Source organism: Gobio gobio, assembly GCF_949357685.1.
Source record: "Gobio gobio genome assembly, chromosome: 12".
Lineage (NCBI taxonomy): Eukaryota > Metazoa > Chordata > Actinopteri > Cypriniformes > Gobionidae > Gobio > Gobio gobio.
Window position 1 is genome coordinate 41237768 of NC_137105.1, and position 17985 is coordinate 41255752.

The window sequence follows — 17985 nt, forward strand, 5'->3', positions numbered from 1 at the left end:
ATCACCCCATGATTTACTCACCCTCAAGCCATCCTAGGTGTATATGACATTCTACTTTCAGACGAAAACAATCAGAGTTATATTAAATAATGTCCTGGCTCTTCCAAGCATTATAATGGCAGTGAATGGCAGCCCATCATTTTAAGCCCAAAAAAGTGCATCCATCCATTATAAAAGTACTCCACACGGCTCTGGGGGGTTAATAAAGGCCTTAATGAAGCAAAGCAATGGGTTTTTGTTAGAAAAATATCAATATTTAACATGTTATAAAGTAAATATCTAGCTTCCGGCGGACCGTCTTCTGTATTCAAATTAAGCAGAAAGTGTAATGCCTCTCGCAAAATGCTTACGCTATGTCCAACGTCATTGCCGTGCCAGTTATGCTTTTTGACGCTACGTCCGACGTCATCGTCGTGCCTGTTACGCTTTTTCCGTAAGTTGTATACAGAAGGCGGATATTTTACTTTATAACGTGTTAAATATAGACATTTTTCTTACAAGAAACCCATCGTTTCGCTTCATAAGGCCTTTATTAACCCCCCCGGAGCCGTGTGGAGTACTTTTATAATGGATGGATGCACTTTTTGGGCTTCAAATGTTGGGCTGCCAAAATGCTTGGAAGAGCCAGGACATTTTTTAATATAACTCCTATCCCTTTAACAACTCCCTTTCTGCCTCACACTCTCAAATCACAAATGATCTACAGAAATATTCTAATATGGGCATTTACTGGTCACCATAAACACTGCAGAGAGCTCAGCTCTCTTTAAACTCGCATGAGTACTATACAATAATTCATGTTTCCTGCTTGTTTATTTGCACCATCCACAATTCCAGAGTGTATTTTCTTAAGTTAAGCTAATGACAGAGCCAATAGCTCACCCTTCTCAGGCTTCCAGCACCATCCACGATTGTGGAATAAGTTGTTTTTATTCATGTAACACTTCTTTTCACTGCGCAGTTCACAGCTGTGTTCTTTAAGGCACATATTACTTTTTGATGTGTGTGTGTATATATAAGTTGACTGTATTTATTTTTGACAAAAGTCTCTGCCAAATGAATAAAGGCAAACGTTTTCCACCTCATGCTCTCATTTCCTCATTGTCTACACTGTGAATGTAAAATTAGCCAGAAAATAAAAGGCTTTTTTTCTTGCATGAGAAAATGCCTCTTTGACCCAAGATATTCTCCCCGTAGGCATAACGCCCCATTCAGCCACCATCAGAGAACTGCACCCGCTAAAACGCCCAGTTGTGCCAGAGATGTTTATCATTAGTGCTTTAATATGCTAGCCTGGATGCATGTTTACTTGCACATGTTCTGTGTATTACCAAGGGTTAATGCTTGTTTTGCAGGTCGCTGTATAAACCAGTCTTCTGAACTCATACTCTCAGCATGTTTCATTCTGTAAGACAGTCGACTCGGATAACATTACTCCACTCTGGGCCAAAAATGCATTGATATATTGCACGTACACAAGTATGCTTATGTTACAGTTGACTTGTTTTCTGTTTATCATCTTTAAAGGAAATCTGGCCCATGGCTGTTTCATTGTGCCTCGGTAGAGAGTGACCATTTGAGATTTAGCAAACACTTATTTCCAAGCACAAGCCACAATTATGTCAGATGAAGCCCATGGAACGAGGAGGCTAATGAGAGTGTGGCTACTGTAATGCTGTTTAGCGCCAACAGCGAAATCACCATTAATGCCACAACGGGTCAGTTTAATTTGTTGTAACACAGTTGTCAAGGTAGAAGTGATTATCTGTGTTTATGTTGCGAGCCATTTAGCACTGCGCTCCCATTCCACACTCATGACACACACATTAACCAAAATGAAGAGGCTGCTTTTCTATTTTAGTGTGCAGAGACTGATTCCCAGAAACGTGTATGTGTAAATGTGCCCTGTGGCATTTTTAAAAGGGCAAAACGGCACTGAGTGGCCAAACTACCTGTTTTCCTAACAATAGACAAAGAGAGTTGGAGGCAAAAGGGGCTGTAGGTGTGTGGGAACCTGGAAGACTCTTTGGTTTCGGCTAGTGGCATAGAAATGCAAGGCAACATGAAACCAAAATTGACACCTTTTTAACTTAAACACACTCCTTTTGTGTACAGTACATTGATGTAGTATTCAAAAAAAGAATAATATATCTATATATATATATATATAAATAACTTTTTTTTAGTAAAACATTTGACTACAAAGAGGCAAAAATCTTTGATTGAGGGTCATGGACTGAATAATCTAAAAATGCATCATTTCCAAATCCATTATGTGACTGTTTTTTTTTTTTTTAATCAAATTCTCTACATTTCAATGCAAGATTATTTCAATTTAAAATGAAGATAAGCTTAAGTGGCATGTTTTATTTTCCTCTTGTGATATGACGCAACTTTAGCCCTTGCGTGGGCATCTCTGTTTTAAAAGCCTCTAAAATGTCTTCCTTTTCAGTTGACGTCGAAAATCCCTGTTACTTTTTTCAACCACCTCCATCCTGGTCCATTCATGATCCAATCTAATCTTGATGGATAAATTCAGTCTCTATAAAAGTATCATAGAAAGTTCATACAACTTTTGTGCATAGTTTCCTAAAAAAAAAAAAAAATAGCTTCAAAGTTATATTCTCCTCCTCCTGCACTCCTTTTTTCTCTTTTATTAGTAAAATTCCATCAAATCGAATTGAATAATCTTACATATTATGAATTAAGAATTTTAAATGAGTAAAAAACTACTCGATAAAACCTTTTGTATACATTTTAATGGAACAAGGGAATAGACCATTTCGTCTATGTGATTTGTATTCATGAATAAAAAAAAACATTTAAATTTTAGGATTTATACAAAATGTTTTATGAAGTTTGTTTTACTCATTTAAAATTCTTAATTCATAATATGTTAGGATTATTCAATTAAATTTTATGAAATTTTACTATTAATTGAAATGCGTAAATCTTGAAAAAAGAGTGTGGTTTGTTAATGTTTTTTTTGGCTTTTTAGTATGAATATACACTCTAAAAAAAATGCGGGGTTAAAAACAACCCAAGTTGGGTTGAAAATGGACAGCAATTGAGTTGTTTTAACCCAGTGAATGGGTTGTTTTAACCCAGCAGTTGGGTTAAATGTTTGCTTAAAACAACCCAACCACTGGGTTAAAACAACTCAATTGCTGGATTTGTCCATTTTCAACCCAACTTGGGCTGTTTTTAACCCCGCATTTTTTAGAGTGTATTAGTCTTACTGTTATCTGTGAGCTTGTATGTTCCAAAACGATGACAAAATTCGCATTCAGAACGTACAGTAGTCAAAACGTACAGTTACTCACATACGCCAATGTTGATCAGTGATTTTGATGACATCACTCTGCACTTCAGCTTCTCATCAGATGTTCCGTCCAATCAAATGCTCTCTAGAATCTACAGCGTCCCGCCCCCAAATAGACCCTGATGCTGCAGCTAAAATCGGTCACTTGTTCACACATTTACTATTTCCTACATGGTGAATGGATAGTGCAATATACAGGGGATAGGGGACAGGCGATTCAGACGGTGTAAATATGCTTTCTCTTGGGGGCGAATTAAGTCTGGTTTCATGTCAGTGTCACGTGCAGAAAACGTATCGGACACATTTGAAGTCTGCACAAAATGCTATATTTTAAAGCAATTTGGAGGAGAAACATTTAGAGATTGTGGACACTGTGGCTTTACCAAGCTGAATGGCTCTGGCCGATCTGTGATATAAACAAAACGCTATTGGCTGTTTAAAAAAAGGGGAGGAGCTGTTCGATATGTCCCGCCCTGTCTTCCTGTTTCAGTGGAAATTATGTCAACACATTGAATAATGCTATGCATTTGCACACAATCCGAAAGTGAAAAACAAGTCCCAAGGTCCCAAGAAAGGAAGCAACCTTCTGCTATGTATATTAATCTTGAAATTGATGAAATCTTACCTATCATGTTGTTGTTTTGTTTTTTATTTCAGGAAAATCGCAGCAACAGTGTGGGCATGTCGACCCGGCCTATGTTGACACATTCGCCGGTCTCCCCGCTGGGCACAGCTGGCATCCCCACACCTGCACAGCTCACGAAGACCAACGCGCCGGTGCACATTGACGTAGGGGGTCATATGTATACCAGCAGCCTGGCCACATTAACCAAATACCCAGAGTCCAGGTAAATTACACACACAGATGCAAAACAAACAGAAACGGACAGTGTTGTGCAATAGAACACAAGGGAGGTGTTCAAAGGAAAAGGTGTTCTTTTTACCCATTTAAATACCATTTATTCCACGGTCATCTAATGCGTTTGGCAGTCAGCCTAAAATTTCTAAAACGCATGTCATCCTCTGAACACAAGCCCTTCATGATGTGTGTTTGCTCCATATAAGTGTGTTTTGTGTGTATGTGTATGTGTCTTGTCTGTGCTCATTAGCTCACTGACCGGTATATTTCTGCAATGCCAAAGAGCATTATTGTCTTGTAGCTGCTGACTGAGTCAAACATCAGAGCACAGGCCAAAATGAGCCTGAAGCGCTTCGAGCCAGACTAGCATCCAGTCTCACAACTGCTCACATGTCTCGCACGGTTTCCGCCTCCCACTGTCCTTTACAGTGGCATGGAAATACTGAGTCTCACACATATTGTCTCACATATTGTCTCAAATATAATCTAGTATAGGCCGTGAAAAGCCTTTATAATTGTCAAACAGATGTTTCAGAGAAAGGCATTGGCATAAGTGACAGTTGTGATCCATTCGCCCCTTGGCTACTTTATCACAAACAACATCAATATGACAACGCAGTCATCAAAGAGAAAGGAAGCAGGGCGCCAGATGATGACATTTGCGTCGTCAGGAGCAATGATGGCCGCCGCCTCCAGCCATGCCCTCCATGATGCTGATGCAGATGCAGGCTACGGTTTAGCCAGACTGTGCTGACCGAAAGAACTGTCAAAATCCACTGAATCCACGGATAGTCATGCAGATTATGTTAGATAGTTTTTAACATTTTAGCACAGTTGTTCTCAAACTTCCACAAGTTCTCAATGTTCCAAGGATCAGCAAGTCACAACAATGTTGTGGTCAACAAGCAAACTGACATCTCTTTAGACGCATGCAAAATGCACTACATTGGTGATTCCAATATTGCTGTAGTTAAGATATATCTTTTTATAAGAAAGGATCATTATTAATTTCACATGACAACATTTGTAGTGCATTTCAAACTAAAATAATGTCATTTTTGTCACTACTTAAAGTCACTAAGACTTTTTAAATACTATAATTCAGCAATGATGCATTAAGTTGACATTAAATACATTTATGAAAGAAAGAAAAAACGTCTCACAGTTTCCACAAAAAATATTAAGCAGCTCAACTGTTTTCAACAATATTAAGAAATGTTTCTTAAACATCAAATCATAATATTAGAATGATATCTGAAGTATCATGTGACTGAAGACTGGAGTAATGATGCTGAAAATTCAGCTTTGCCATCACATTTTAAAATATATTAAGGTAGAAAGTCAAAAGTTACTTTAAATGGTAATAATATTTCACAATATATAACAGAATTTTGATAACATAAATGCTATCCTTTGAGTGTTTTGTAGGAGTGCTCTGAAAGCTGAAAAGCACCCGGTCTCATTCACGTTTTTTCCCATCGAATGAATGGAGAGGCGGGCCTTTCGTTGTGTTGACTGAAGTTTACAGTTAGACTGACAGGATAGCTGATTCGGGGGTTGCCTAGCAACATAAAAAAAACAGCGCACTGTCAAAAAGTAAACTAAGGCTGCGTCCGAAATCGCGCACTATGTGAGTAGGTACTACATTTGAATTTGAACGATCTTCGCGACCGTTAAAAAAGTATGTTCTATATAGTATGAATGAATGTAGTATGAATGTAATCCGGACGTACTACAACCGCCATGTTGTCATGATCATGTGACCTACCAGCGCCAGTTGCGTCCCATCACCTCCATTCATAAATCGTCTCCCGTGGCCTCATGGGATAGTAAAGTGTCCATCGTATGCACACTTCAGAATTTCGCCGGAAGTAGTAGGTCATCCGGGTACTTTTCGCCTACTGTTTTTCGAATACTATGAATTCTGACTACTCTGTTGGCATACTGTTTTTCGCATACTATATAGTAGAGAAGTATTCGATTTCGGACGCAGCTCAAAAAAAGGCAGTGCGGTGCGCCTTGTGCTTTCATAAGAGACTTCAAAACTTGTGAATGGTAGTGTAAATATATATTTTTATTAGGGCTGTCAAAAGATGAATCGCGATTAATCGCATCCAAAATAAAAGTTTGTGTTTACATAATATATGTGTGTGTACTCTGTTAATTATTATTTATATATAAATACACACACAAGCATGTAGATATTTAAGAAAAATATATAATTTTTATATATAAAACATTTATATTTATGTATATTATAGATTATATAAATGTATATACAGTATATACATGCAAATATTTCTTAAATATATACATGAATGTGTGTGTATTTATATATAAATAGTAATTAACAGAGTACACACACATATATTATGTAAACCCAAACTTTTATTTTGGATGCGATTAATTGCGATTAATCTTTTGACAGCCCTAATTTTATATATTTTATATATATATATATATATATATGTTTGCATGTGTTTATGTGTGTGTTCACAAGAGATGAAAGCAAGTTGTTGTTTGGTTACATCTAAATATTTTAATATCTGTTCCTCTCTCAGGATTGGCCGTTTGTTTGATGGCACAGAGCCGATCGTATTGGACAGTCTGAAGCAGCATTATTTTATAGATCGGGATGGACACATGTTTCGCTACATATTAAACTTCCTCAGGACCTCAAAATTGCTCATCCCAGATGACTTTAAGGTAAGACTTTAAATCGGACGCTGCATAAGTATTATTGCTATATAGAGGTTTTTAAATAATAAAGGAATAGTTCCTCCAAAAATTAAAATTCGGTCAATTTTGAATCACCATTATGCTGTTCTGAGCCAATATGCTGTTGTTCTGTTCATGAAACACAGTAGTAAAAAGATACTTTGAAGAATCACTACACAATAAAGTATCATAACAGCCATAAATACAAATTGAATTTTCATGTTTGGGTCAACCGTTCCTTAAATATCAGTTGTCCCATCTATCTGTGCATCTGTGTGTGTAGGACTACTCTCTGCTGTACGAGGAGGCCCGATATTTCCAACTACAGCCTCTGCAGGCTGAGCTGGAGCGTTGGCGTTCTGAGCAGGACTCTAGGTACACATCACGCATGTGTGAGTGTGTGGTAGTGCGTGTGGCCCCCGAGCTGGGAGAGAGGATAACGCTCAGCGGCGATAAAGCCCTCATCGAGGACATCTTCCCAGAGATAGGAGACGTCATGTGCAACTCTGTCAACGCAGGCTGGAACCACGATTCCACTCATGTCATACGCTTCCCTCTAAACGGATACTGCCACCTAAACTCTGTACAGGTGCGTAACACCTTATACACTCCTCTCACACACCTGGCAATACCATTTGTTTGTTTGTACATTTGTTTATTCTTTTATTTCATCCTTATGAAGCATTGATCACTTTTTTTTTACTGTTTGAGGATTCATAAGTGATGCAAGTTTAAATTTGTCATTATATAAATTTGGCATCATTTTGTATTATTTCTTAAAAAACTAAACAAACCTGCTTCACTGCTTGATAATAAATTAAAAACAGCTGTCTGCCAAATCAAAGTTTAAGTCTCTCAAAATATCTGATAATTTGCACTTTTTATGACAAGGCAAGGTTAGTTCAGGTTATATCATGTGGTATGACTGCCCAAACGCATAATGATATTTAAAAATAATTATATTAATTGTATATGCAATTTCTATATTAATAATAATAATTCATGATATTTGTAATATATAGGTCAATGACAAAAAGATAAAGATAAAAAAAAAAAAATGTAATGCATTTTTATGTCCAAAAAATGTATGGTGTTGATTCATATAGGTTTTACAGCTTTTAAGACAGCATTAATTCATTATTAAACAAGATTTCTGATTTTACCACCCAGAAAATGTCAGGTGGTACGACCATATATTCATTTAAAATAATATACATATACAATATACATTTGAATTATTGTAAAATGCATATCATATGGTAAATTCCCTTTCCCTTTTCTATGTATTGCCCTTTTAGTCCAATTCAAATAAACGGACACTTTTCTGTGTTCAGAACACAATTTTCCATAAGGAGTTTTTATGGGGGGTTTTTGTATACGTTATATAATGGTTTACATTTATATTTCTTACTTCATTTTCCAATTGCAGTGGGAATTGATACTTTTAAATGTAAATTTGCTGGTCGCACCTGACATTTTAGGTCTTTGAAACACCACAACTCAAAAAGTCAATTGAATTAAAAAAAATAATAAAAGAGTATCTTATAAAGGAAATATTGTAGATCAATTTGATATGTGACATGTATTTATTTTTTTTACCCATTGACCCATATATGTATATATATTTACAATTTATTGTAGGCTATGTATGTCTATATATAAACGGTAAAACTTTAAAATAAGGTTTCATTAGTTAACATTAGTTAATGTATTAACTAACATGAACTAACCATGAGCAGTACATTTGTTACTGTATTTGTTAATCTTTATTAAAATCCAGCTGTTCACGGTTTGTTCATGTTAGTTCGCAGTGCATTAAAGGTCCTGTTCTTCGTGATCCCATTTTTCAAACTTTAGTTAGAGTGTAATGTTGCTGTTAGAGCATAAATAATACCTGTAAAATTATAAAGCTCAAAGTTCAATGCCAAGCGAGATATTTTATTTGACAGAAGTTCCCTTTCAAAGCCTACAGCGAACGGCCGGTTTGGACTACATCCTGGTACATCCTGCTTTAATTGCGTCAGTAGAACAGTTTGTCGACTAACCTTCGCCCACAAGAATACGCGAAAAAGGGGCCGTGGTCTTGTTGCTCCCTCGTGGAGAAGAGGAAGTGTTGCGTTCGGTTCGGTTCGGTTCGGTTCGGTTGCGTTTGTCGCCATGTCGTCCAGACGCTGTTATTTTCATCCCGGAGTCAAATCACCTTTGTTTGGCCTTCAGGGGCTGTAGTTTGAGCGCGTTCATCTCCCCGTTATGGTAAGAGGCGTGACCTTCCCGGGCAACGTGAGCTAAGCTGCTGTCGAATCACAACACGGGAACCGCTGGCACAATCAGAACTCGTTACGTATTTCTGAAGGAGGGACTTCATAGAACGAGGAAATTCTCAGGCCGTTTTGAGGACAGTGAAAACAGCGGTATACAGATAAGTAAATTGTGTGAAAAATACTGTGTTTTTTTACACATGAAACATGAACATGTTATATTGCACACTGTAAACAAAATCAAAGCTTCAAAAAAACACGAAAAACGGGACCTTTAACTAATGTTAACAAGATTTTAATAATGTATAGTAAATGTTGAAATGAACATTAACAAAGATAAATAAATGCTTTATAAGCGTGGTTCATTATTAGTTCATGTTAACTAATGCTGTTAACTAATAAACCTTATTGTAAAGTGTTACCATATAAACATATGTTACTGGCAATGTGTGTAAAGCAGGTATTGTATGGAAAGCCTACACTGTAAAAAAAAAAAAAAAAAAGTTGAGAACTTAAAAGTTTAAGGCAAGCAGCTGCAGAACATTTTTGAGTTTTCTCAGCTTAGGGTCAATTAGTTGTACAAACTTTTTTCATGTTAAATAGTTGAATAAACTTTAAAAGCTGAATTTGTCATACAAAACATAAGTTGGATTTTTTACAGTGTAGGGACTATATAGAATGTGAGCAGTTTTTAGGCAAAGTGTGAAATGTCTGTTTTTTGCGATTATGTTGCACACTTTTCCTAGGCATTTTACACATGACAAGCACACTCTAGGCAAAGTATCAAAACACGCCTTTGCTGGCATTGAACGTGTTTTTGAAAATGAATGAAGAACTACGACAGAGTAAAAGATATTCTTACCAGAAAAACACGAAAGCAGAAGTGGCGTTGAACTACTTGTTGCATCAAGGAAGGCTAGAATGCCATTTTGAATGGCACTACACTTTCTTCCTGTTCCGACATCGTGACACAGCAACTGTCCGGGAACAATAGGGGCGAGCCTCTGTGGCGGAAATAGCTCGCGTGTTTCGCTACCGGCACAACCACCATTTATATTTACATTTACATTTATGCATTTGGCAGACGCTTTTATCCAAAGCGACTTACAGTTCCCTTATTACAGGGACAATCCCCCTGGAGCAACATGGAGTAAAATGCCTTGCTCAAGGACACACTGGTCGTGACCACCACCGAACAAATGGTGCGTTCAAGTCATGTCGTAAAGATCGTATTTACGAGTTGCACATGAACACCACCACAAAGTCGTAAATACCAGTGGGAAGTTCGGGATTTTCTTTAAGCCCCAATCTGTACGAGTTGGGTGCGTGTCAGTGAGAAACATGGCAGAATCAATGGATGTAAAGTCTGTAGTTGACGGTAAAGTTTTGTTGAAATTCTATGTTTACTAGTCCTAGAAACTGGCATTTATAATGTGCTTGTTATAATTACAATTAGCCTTATATATAAGCTGATATATAACGCTAAAGAGATTAATCAAAAACTTAAAATATTAAAACTCACCTGATGCACATTCTTTTTTCTTCATTTTCTATAAGCAGAGTTAACAAACCTTGCTGTATTTTCGTGAAATTCATTAAAAGAAGGTACACCACCATCTTGCTCCGACCAAAGAGATTTGAACGCACTTGATGTCGTAAACACGGCTTCTCACCTCGTAAATATGAACATCCCAGGAGGACTTGAACGCACCATAAGACCCAAGCATGAGTAGCAGGAGTATTCTATACTCTGCCGGCTGGCCCTTTGGCATTGTAATGTGTGGCATTGGCATTGTAAGGAAATGTGTGAAATACAAACCATTTCATACTCTACCTACAAACTTCGGGCATTCTGTATATTCCCTAGGCATTCTACACAATGCCGGAATACACACATTACCGGTAACATATGTGTCACTGGCACACAGTGAGCGGAGATCGCACTCACATAGAAACATTCAGGAGCACAGAAACACAGAAACGAATAAACGCTTAATTTTTAGTTATAAAATTGATTTTCTACTGAATCGCTACATTATATTTCTCAGCAACGAGGGAGTTACATCACTATTTTGAAGTAATTAAACTCGCAGCTTCGTTGTTATGGAGAGAAAGGCGCTCAACAGACACAGGCACGAATCTCTCTTGACAATTCATTCTAATAAATGCTATAATTCATTAATTCAAATAAATGTAATCTTATGCACTACTTTATCTGTTGTCTGGTTCAAAGCGGGGCGGAATGCTAGATCTAACTAGATGAATGCTTGATGAAAATGACCATTCATTTTTCCCTTCCGGTCAAAAATTTTGCTGCAAACATCAATAACATCTTTAAAGGATTAGTTCACTTTTAAAAAAAATTTTGCGGATAATTTACGCACCCCCATGTCATCCAAGATGTCCATGTCTTTCTTTCTTCAGTCGAAAAGAAATTAGGTTTTTGATGAAAACATTCCAGGATTTTTCTCCATATAATGAACTTCAATGGGCTCTAAATGAGAGTTTCAGTACAGCTTCAAAGGCCTTTAAACGATACCAAACCATACCAGACGAGCGTGGTCATAGATGTAAACGTGCCTCATTAGCGCCTGCACGGATCAGTAGAGTGAGGCATCTACGATTTATATATCTATGACCACACTCGTATTTTGACCTCACTTAGCGTAAGTTATGGCGAAGCTCAGAGAGGATCACGTTCGTCTGATAAGAGGTAAAATAATAGCAGAAATACTGCTCGGTTTCTCGCAGAAACTGATCGTTTCGCTAGATAAGACCCTTATTGGTTTGGTATAATTTAAAGCCCTTTGAAGCTGTACTGAAACTGTCATTTGGACCTTGAACCGTTTGGAGCCCATTGAAGTCCATTATATGGAGAAAAATCCAGGAATGTTTTCATCAAAAACCTTAATTTCTTTTCGACTGCAGAAAGAAAGACATGGACATCTTGGATGACATGGGGGTGAGTAAATTATCAGCAAAAGTTTATTTAAAAGTGAACTAATCCTTTAAGTTGTGAATGCTGGCAAATAGCCATGGTATAAGCGGGACAATCCACGGCTAGCTGTGCATTAAACGACTTTCGGCACTTTGCGTCGGGCGGTTCTAACGTCATGCATTAAAGCACAGCTAGCCGTGGATTATTCCTTGCATATATATGTGTGTATGAATGTACCAGACGTAGGCCAGTAAGATCTGTACACCTCATTCCCCTGATCTCAAGAGCAGCGCTAGCGACTGACGCTGGAGGCTGTGGTCTTTAGCGTCCCTGTTAGCGCGCCCCCCTCCCACGCTGGAGACCCCGGTTTGAATTCTGCTCGGAGCGGGTCGAATAGGACTGGCTTCATTTGGTGCCGTGACCTGGATGGGAGTGAGGTTTAGGGGGGTGAGTGTAACGTAGGCCAGTAAGAGCTGTGCGTGTAAACCTCACTCCCCTCTCCTCAAGAGATGCGCTAGTAACTGACGCTAGAGGCTGCGGTCTTTAGCGTCCTTGTTTGCATGCCTGCCTCCCACGCCGGAGACAACGGTTTGAATCCCACTCAGGGCGGGTCGAGTAGGACTGGTTACATATTCACTTCTTTATACTTTATCAGTATACTTTTTTCTTTAATATGATGATTTAAGATGCGTATACTCACATTTATATCCAGTGTAAGGAAAATGTCATTTTTTACTTGATGGACTTGATACACCCCATGTAACCCCTTTAAATGAAATCTGCAGTCTGCAAACGGCTCCATCCAGGAGCTTCAGCTGATTTAGCATTATAAACTACAAACACTGGCCAATAATTCATGTCAGGAATGAATGTACAATATGAGCTCAATTTTTCCTATAGTGTTCTCTGTAACCATTTCATACTGTGTGTACGTGTGTGTGTGTGTGTGTGTGTGTGTGTGTGTGTGTGTGTGTGTGTGTGTGTGTGTGTGTGTGTGTGTGTGTGTGTGTGTGTGTGTGTGTGTGTGTGTGTGTGTGTGTGTGTGTGTGTGTGTGTGTGTGTGTGTGTGTGTGTGTGTGTGTGTGTCTAGAGGCTGTCTAATCCTGTTTGCTTATTAAATCTTTTGGCCCCTGGCACTTGCCGTCACACTAATGGAAGCAGGAGATTGAGAAAAGCAGAGGCAGAAGACAGGAAAGAAAAATGAGAGAAAAAGAGAGTTGAAGGACAAAAGCATGATGGAAAGTCACAGAGAGCAGATAGGCAGAAACTTTGACCTGTAAATGGGAGGTTGTAAGGGAAAAGCACCAAGAAAGAGAAAGATGGTGGAAAACGGTAGATGGAGGGAGAGAGTGAAGGGGAATTTAGTGACGCAGTGCTGGAGAGCAAAGGAGGAAGGGACATCCTGAAGGCACACTAATGGAATGTGATCTCACAGTTCTGTGGAGCGAAGATCTGCAGGACTGGAAGAAGCAGCGCGAGAGCGAGGGAGGGAGAAACAGACAGACAGAAAGACGAAATAAGCTAGTGGTTTAAGTATCTCATTTTATTCAGTCGAGAGAGCTGCTGGACAGATGGTTTATAACACTTTTGCTTTGTTGTTTTTCTAACTGTGCCAGGGGTGTTCAATTAAAGGGATAGTTCACACAAACATGAAAACGCTTTTACTATTCACTCATGTCGTTCCAAACCTGTATGCTGTTTTTGTTTCTCTCTCTCTGGAACACAAAAGCAGAATCTTCACAGTTAGTTTTTTTTTTCATACGATGATCATTTATAGAATCGCATCTTTTCAAGCTCCAAAAAGAATAAAAAACATCTTATGAGTAGCTCACAGGGCTTCGTTTATTTGCATATTATTTAGTGATTAACTCAAGAGATATTCTCTGAAAGCAAAGCTTAATCTCATCCAGTTTTAGGATGTATTAAATTGATCGAGTGAAGTGATATTATATGTGATTTAGAATGTTACAAAATGTTTCTATTTCAATGTTGTTCAATTAATCATGAAAAACAGTTTTCACGAATATATTAAGCAGCACAACTGACTGTTTTGAGCAGCAAATCAGCATATTGGAATAATTTCTGAAGGATCATGTGACACTGAAGACTGGAATAATGATGCTCAAGTCAGCTTTGTCATTAATTTTCTATATTAAAATAGAAAACCGTTGTAATATTTCATCATATACCTGTTTTATACTGTAGTTTTTATTTTAAAAAAATGCAGCGTTGATGAGTATAAGAGACTTCATTCAAAACCATTAAGACATTTTACTGACCCCAAACTTTTGAACGGTAGTGTATATTAATAATTCTTTAAATACTTAATACTTTTTCCAAGTCATCTCCCAATCACCCTGAATTCACCCTATGATGCACTGCCGTTCAAAAGTTTTTGATCTGTAATATTTTTAATGTTTTTAAAAGAAATCTCTTATGCTCACCAAGGCTGCATTTATTTTATTAAAAAAATAATAATAATTATTATCAATGTTGAAAACTGTCGTGAATGTGTACACTTTTTTTTCTGGGGGGGGGACAGTCTTATCTGAGAACAGTATTTATCTGAAATTTTTAGCGGGGTGGGGCTGGGGGAACTTAAAGAAATGAATACATTTATTCAGCAAGGATGCATTAAATTATTTATTTTTAAGCATAAACATGTTTCATTATTCATAATAAAGTTTTTAGCACACAACAAATTATAAATGTTTCTTTTTATGCACAAATCATCATATATTCTGTATTTTTATGTGTCGATTTCTGAAGGATCATGTGACACTGAATACTGGAGTAATGATCACAGGAATAAATTACATTTTAATAATATTTCACTATATTACTGTTTTTTTCTGGTATTTTTAATTAAATAAATGCAGCCTTGGTGAGCATAAGAGACTTCTTCTAAAAACACAACAAAAATCTTACCGATCAAAAAACGTTTAAACGGCAGTGTATATTGAATATGAAAGGATACTGATTCGGTGTGTTTGGGAATTTTTGTGTTCATCAGGTTCTGGAGCGACTGCAGCAAAGAGGCTTTGAGATTGCTGCTTCTTGTGGAGGTGGTGTGGACTCAACCCAGTTCAGTGAGTACGTTCTGAGGAGAGAGATCAAACGAAGTCACCGTGGGGTCACGACCTCCGTCATTCGAATCAAACAGGAACCGCTGGATTAGCTGCCCGCTCTGACAAACAATAAACTGGATATCGTATTTTTAACTGAATATAAGGGATGTTTTGATTTATATTGTAATCATATGAGACATTTTTTCATTGGTACTGTCCCTAAATAAACAAATAATGGAAAAATATTGTTTAAAAATCACATAGGAACTTTTTCAGAACTTCTCTGTCCATACTGAGTGATCTCCATTTGATTCTCTATATGAGGGTTTGTTTTAAAACGTCAAGACTGCCAAACTGCACTTTTGCTGGATTTGTCTTCAACATGACAGCTATGAGTAGAAGAGGCTAAACTAATGCTAGGCTCTATTATGACTTATTTAATAAGCTGTTTGATGAATGATTTATGTTGCTAATCTTCCAAGTGTTTCTCTCATAAATAGAATATCACACCGGAGAGGAATAGCAGCTCTAATTAGAAAAATACATGCACACACATAAAGGTTAAGCTGTGGGTTTCTGGAGGATCAAATGACTAGATGAACCCTCATTTTGTCAAACGCGGTAATGAAACTGAATGATCTGAAAAACTTCATTGAAAAGTATATTTCTTTCCCCCACTGTTCTTCATTCGTAATATTTTAGCAGACAAGTTCAAATAGAAAACCTGTAAGCCAGTCAGAAGAATTTCTCTTGTGCTGCAACCTGCAGTATTTTTTAATCTTACACACACGCACACACACAAAAATGTTCTTTTTTAGTTTGTCCATAAATTTACAGTGTCTGGCTACACTTAAAACTGGTTTATAATCCATGAGATTAAAGTTTGAGAAGAATGTAATGTGATATTGTTAATAAAAGTTTTTAAAAATCACCAAGACTTGTTTATTAACATGTGGAAAATATGCCTAAATCATAAAGCACAAGATGTCTTTTCACTTACATATGCAAAGGTAACAAATGCACAGATACTGGCAGGATTATTGATATGATGTTCGGTACGTGAATCATTTCAAGCGTAATCGCCAAATGGCATTCGAATGAGCATTTCATTGGTTGGAAACCTTGAATGACCGAGTCAATGAATGCTTTTGTGATTTGGTACGGTACTGAACAAAGCCTCTCATTCATAATGTGAATCTGATTGTGTTCGTTCAGTTCACACGAGGTGTTTACAAAAAGAATGCGGTGGAAGGATTTTGAATGTACACAATTACACAAATAAAACAATTTTTGCAGTTGACAAAATAAAGAAAAATTGGTAGCTTTATTGTAATTTCTGGCGGAATAAGAGCGCAAATGTCTTGTTGCCTCGTGAACGATTCAGTGTTTAACGAATCATCTGAGTGAATCAATGACTCGTCACACACATGCAATTGTTGCCACCCCGCCACCTACTGGCGTAACTGTAACGTGCAGAAAGAGTCACTGAACCATGAATGGTTTTGAGGAATTGAAAAGATTCGAATCCTTGGGATGAATCAAAATTCCGTCACAAACTTTTGAGATGGCCAAAGCTGAAAATCCGTCGAGTGTTTGGGCGCGTATGTACATATACATTTGATTATCCGAGCATATAGAAGTAAAATCGTTTCAGGGTGATCTTTTGTACCAAATTATTTAATCACTGTTTATAAGCTATCACAAACGTAGGCTAATAATGTCGGAAACATCGGGCTCAGCTAAATTAGGCAATGGTCAATGTCGTGCGCCAACAGAGAAAAGAGAAATCAACGACGCACAAATAAGCAACACTGATGAGTCTTTGGAAACCGCAAAACTCAAAGACTCAAACGCTAATGTTAAAACCCCTGAAAACAGCAAGCCAAATTCAGCTTCTCTTAATGGGGAAGGAGATCAGCTAAAACCAAAGGCAGATTCATCAAACTCTGCAACTCAACGCCCTTTAACAGTTACTGTGAATTCTAGTACACCAGCCTCATCTGAACCCACTCCAAAGATCATAGCAGGCCCTGCACAGATCAGATCCTCCACGCCAGTGGTTGTAGGGGCCAGGGTAGTGACATCCAGCGTTCAGGGACCAGGGACCACCAGTTTGGCACTGGTTCCTCAGCCTGGAAGGGTGACTGTGAGCTCTGTAACCATAAGCCAGCCCAGGGTCACCACACTGACTACGGCCAAAGGGGCGGTCGTGACATTGCCAAGGATTTCTACCCCATCACAAAGTGTACCAATGACACGCACCCCTCAGACTGTGCCACTGCAGCTGCCTGCCAACTTCCAGGTCCCACAAGGTGTGATGTTTCAGGATCTAATGTTGTTTCATGTCTTGGTCTAACTGGTGCACTCTAGCTGTAATATTATACACTTAACCATCAAGCCTACTTATCAGTCTTGGCAATATCTTACTCTCTCTCTCTCTCTCTCCCCTGCCTCTGAAGGAATGGTGTTAATCCGCAGTGACAGTGGGCAGTTGATGTTGGTATCTCAGCAGGCTCTGGCCCAGGCACAGGCTCAGGGAATGCTGCCAAAACCAGCCAGTGCCAATGCCTCTGCTATAGTTAGACCCCCATCCTCACAGGTGTGTTATTTTTGTCACTCTTTTTGTCTGCTGGAAACAAAAGTGATATGATTTAGGAGGTAGTTTTCAAACTGGGGTCTACAGATCATCAGGGAAGGGTGTCCATGGACAAAAAAAGAAAGAATCGCAAAATATGTTTTAATAATTATTAAAAAAATATATTTATATATGTATGCATATGCAGTTATGTAAAAATAAATCAGAAAAATACTTATTTTTCAGA

General features: G+C 37.9%; 2 protein-coding genes across 3 annotated transcripts in view; both read left to right on the forward strand.

The window, feature by feature from the left end:
* Window positions 1–16461, forward strand: part of kctd1 (potassium channel tetramerization domain containing 1) — a 30008-nt gene extending 13547 nt beyond the window's left edge. The window contains exons 2-5 of one of the 2 annotated variants that reach the window (XM_079831007.1): window positions 3980–4170; window positions 6743–6887; window positions 7183–7488; window positions 15109–16461. In XM_079831007.1, coding sequence (XP_079687133.1) covers window positions 3980–4170; window positions 6743–6887; window positions 7183–7488; window positions 15109–15273 — 807 coding nt within the window. In that variant the 3' untranslated portion in view covers window positions 15274–16461. The remainder of the gene's footprint in view (window positions 1–3979; window positions 4171–6742; window positions 6888–7182; window positions 7489–15108) is intronic. The other variant, XM_079831006.1, reaches the window with a different exon arrangement.
* A 419-nt stretch (window positions 16462–16880) lies between these two features.
* Window positions 16881–17985, forward strand: part of taf4b (TAF4B RNA polymerase II, TATA box binding protein (TBP)-associated factor) — a gene marked incomplete at both ends in the record, with an annotated part of 29802 nt that continues 28697 nt past the window's right edge. Inside the window, 2 exons of the mRNA XM_079830771.1 lie at window positions 16881–17475; window positions 17623–17762. Of these exons, the coding sequence (XP_079686897.1) occupies window positions 16881–17475; window positions 17623–17762 (735 nt within the window). The remainder of the gene's footprint in view (window positions 17476–17622; window positions 17763–17985) is intronic.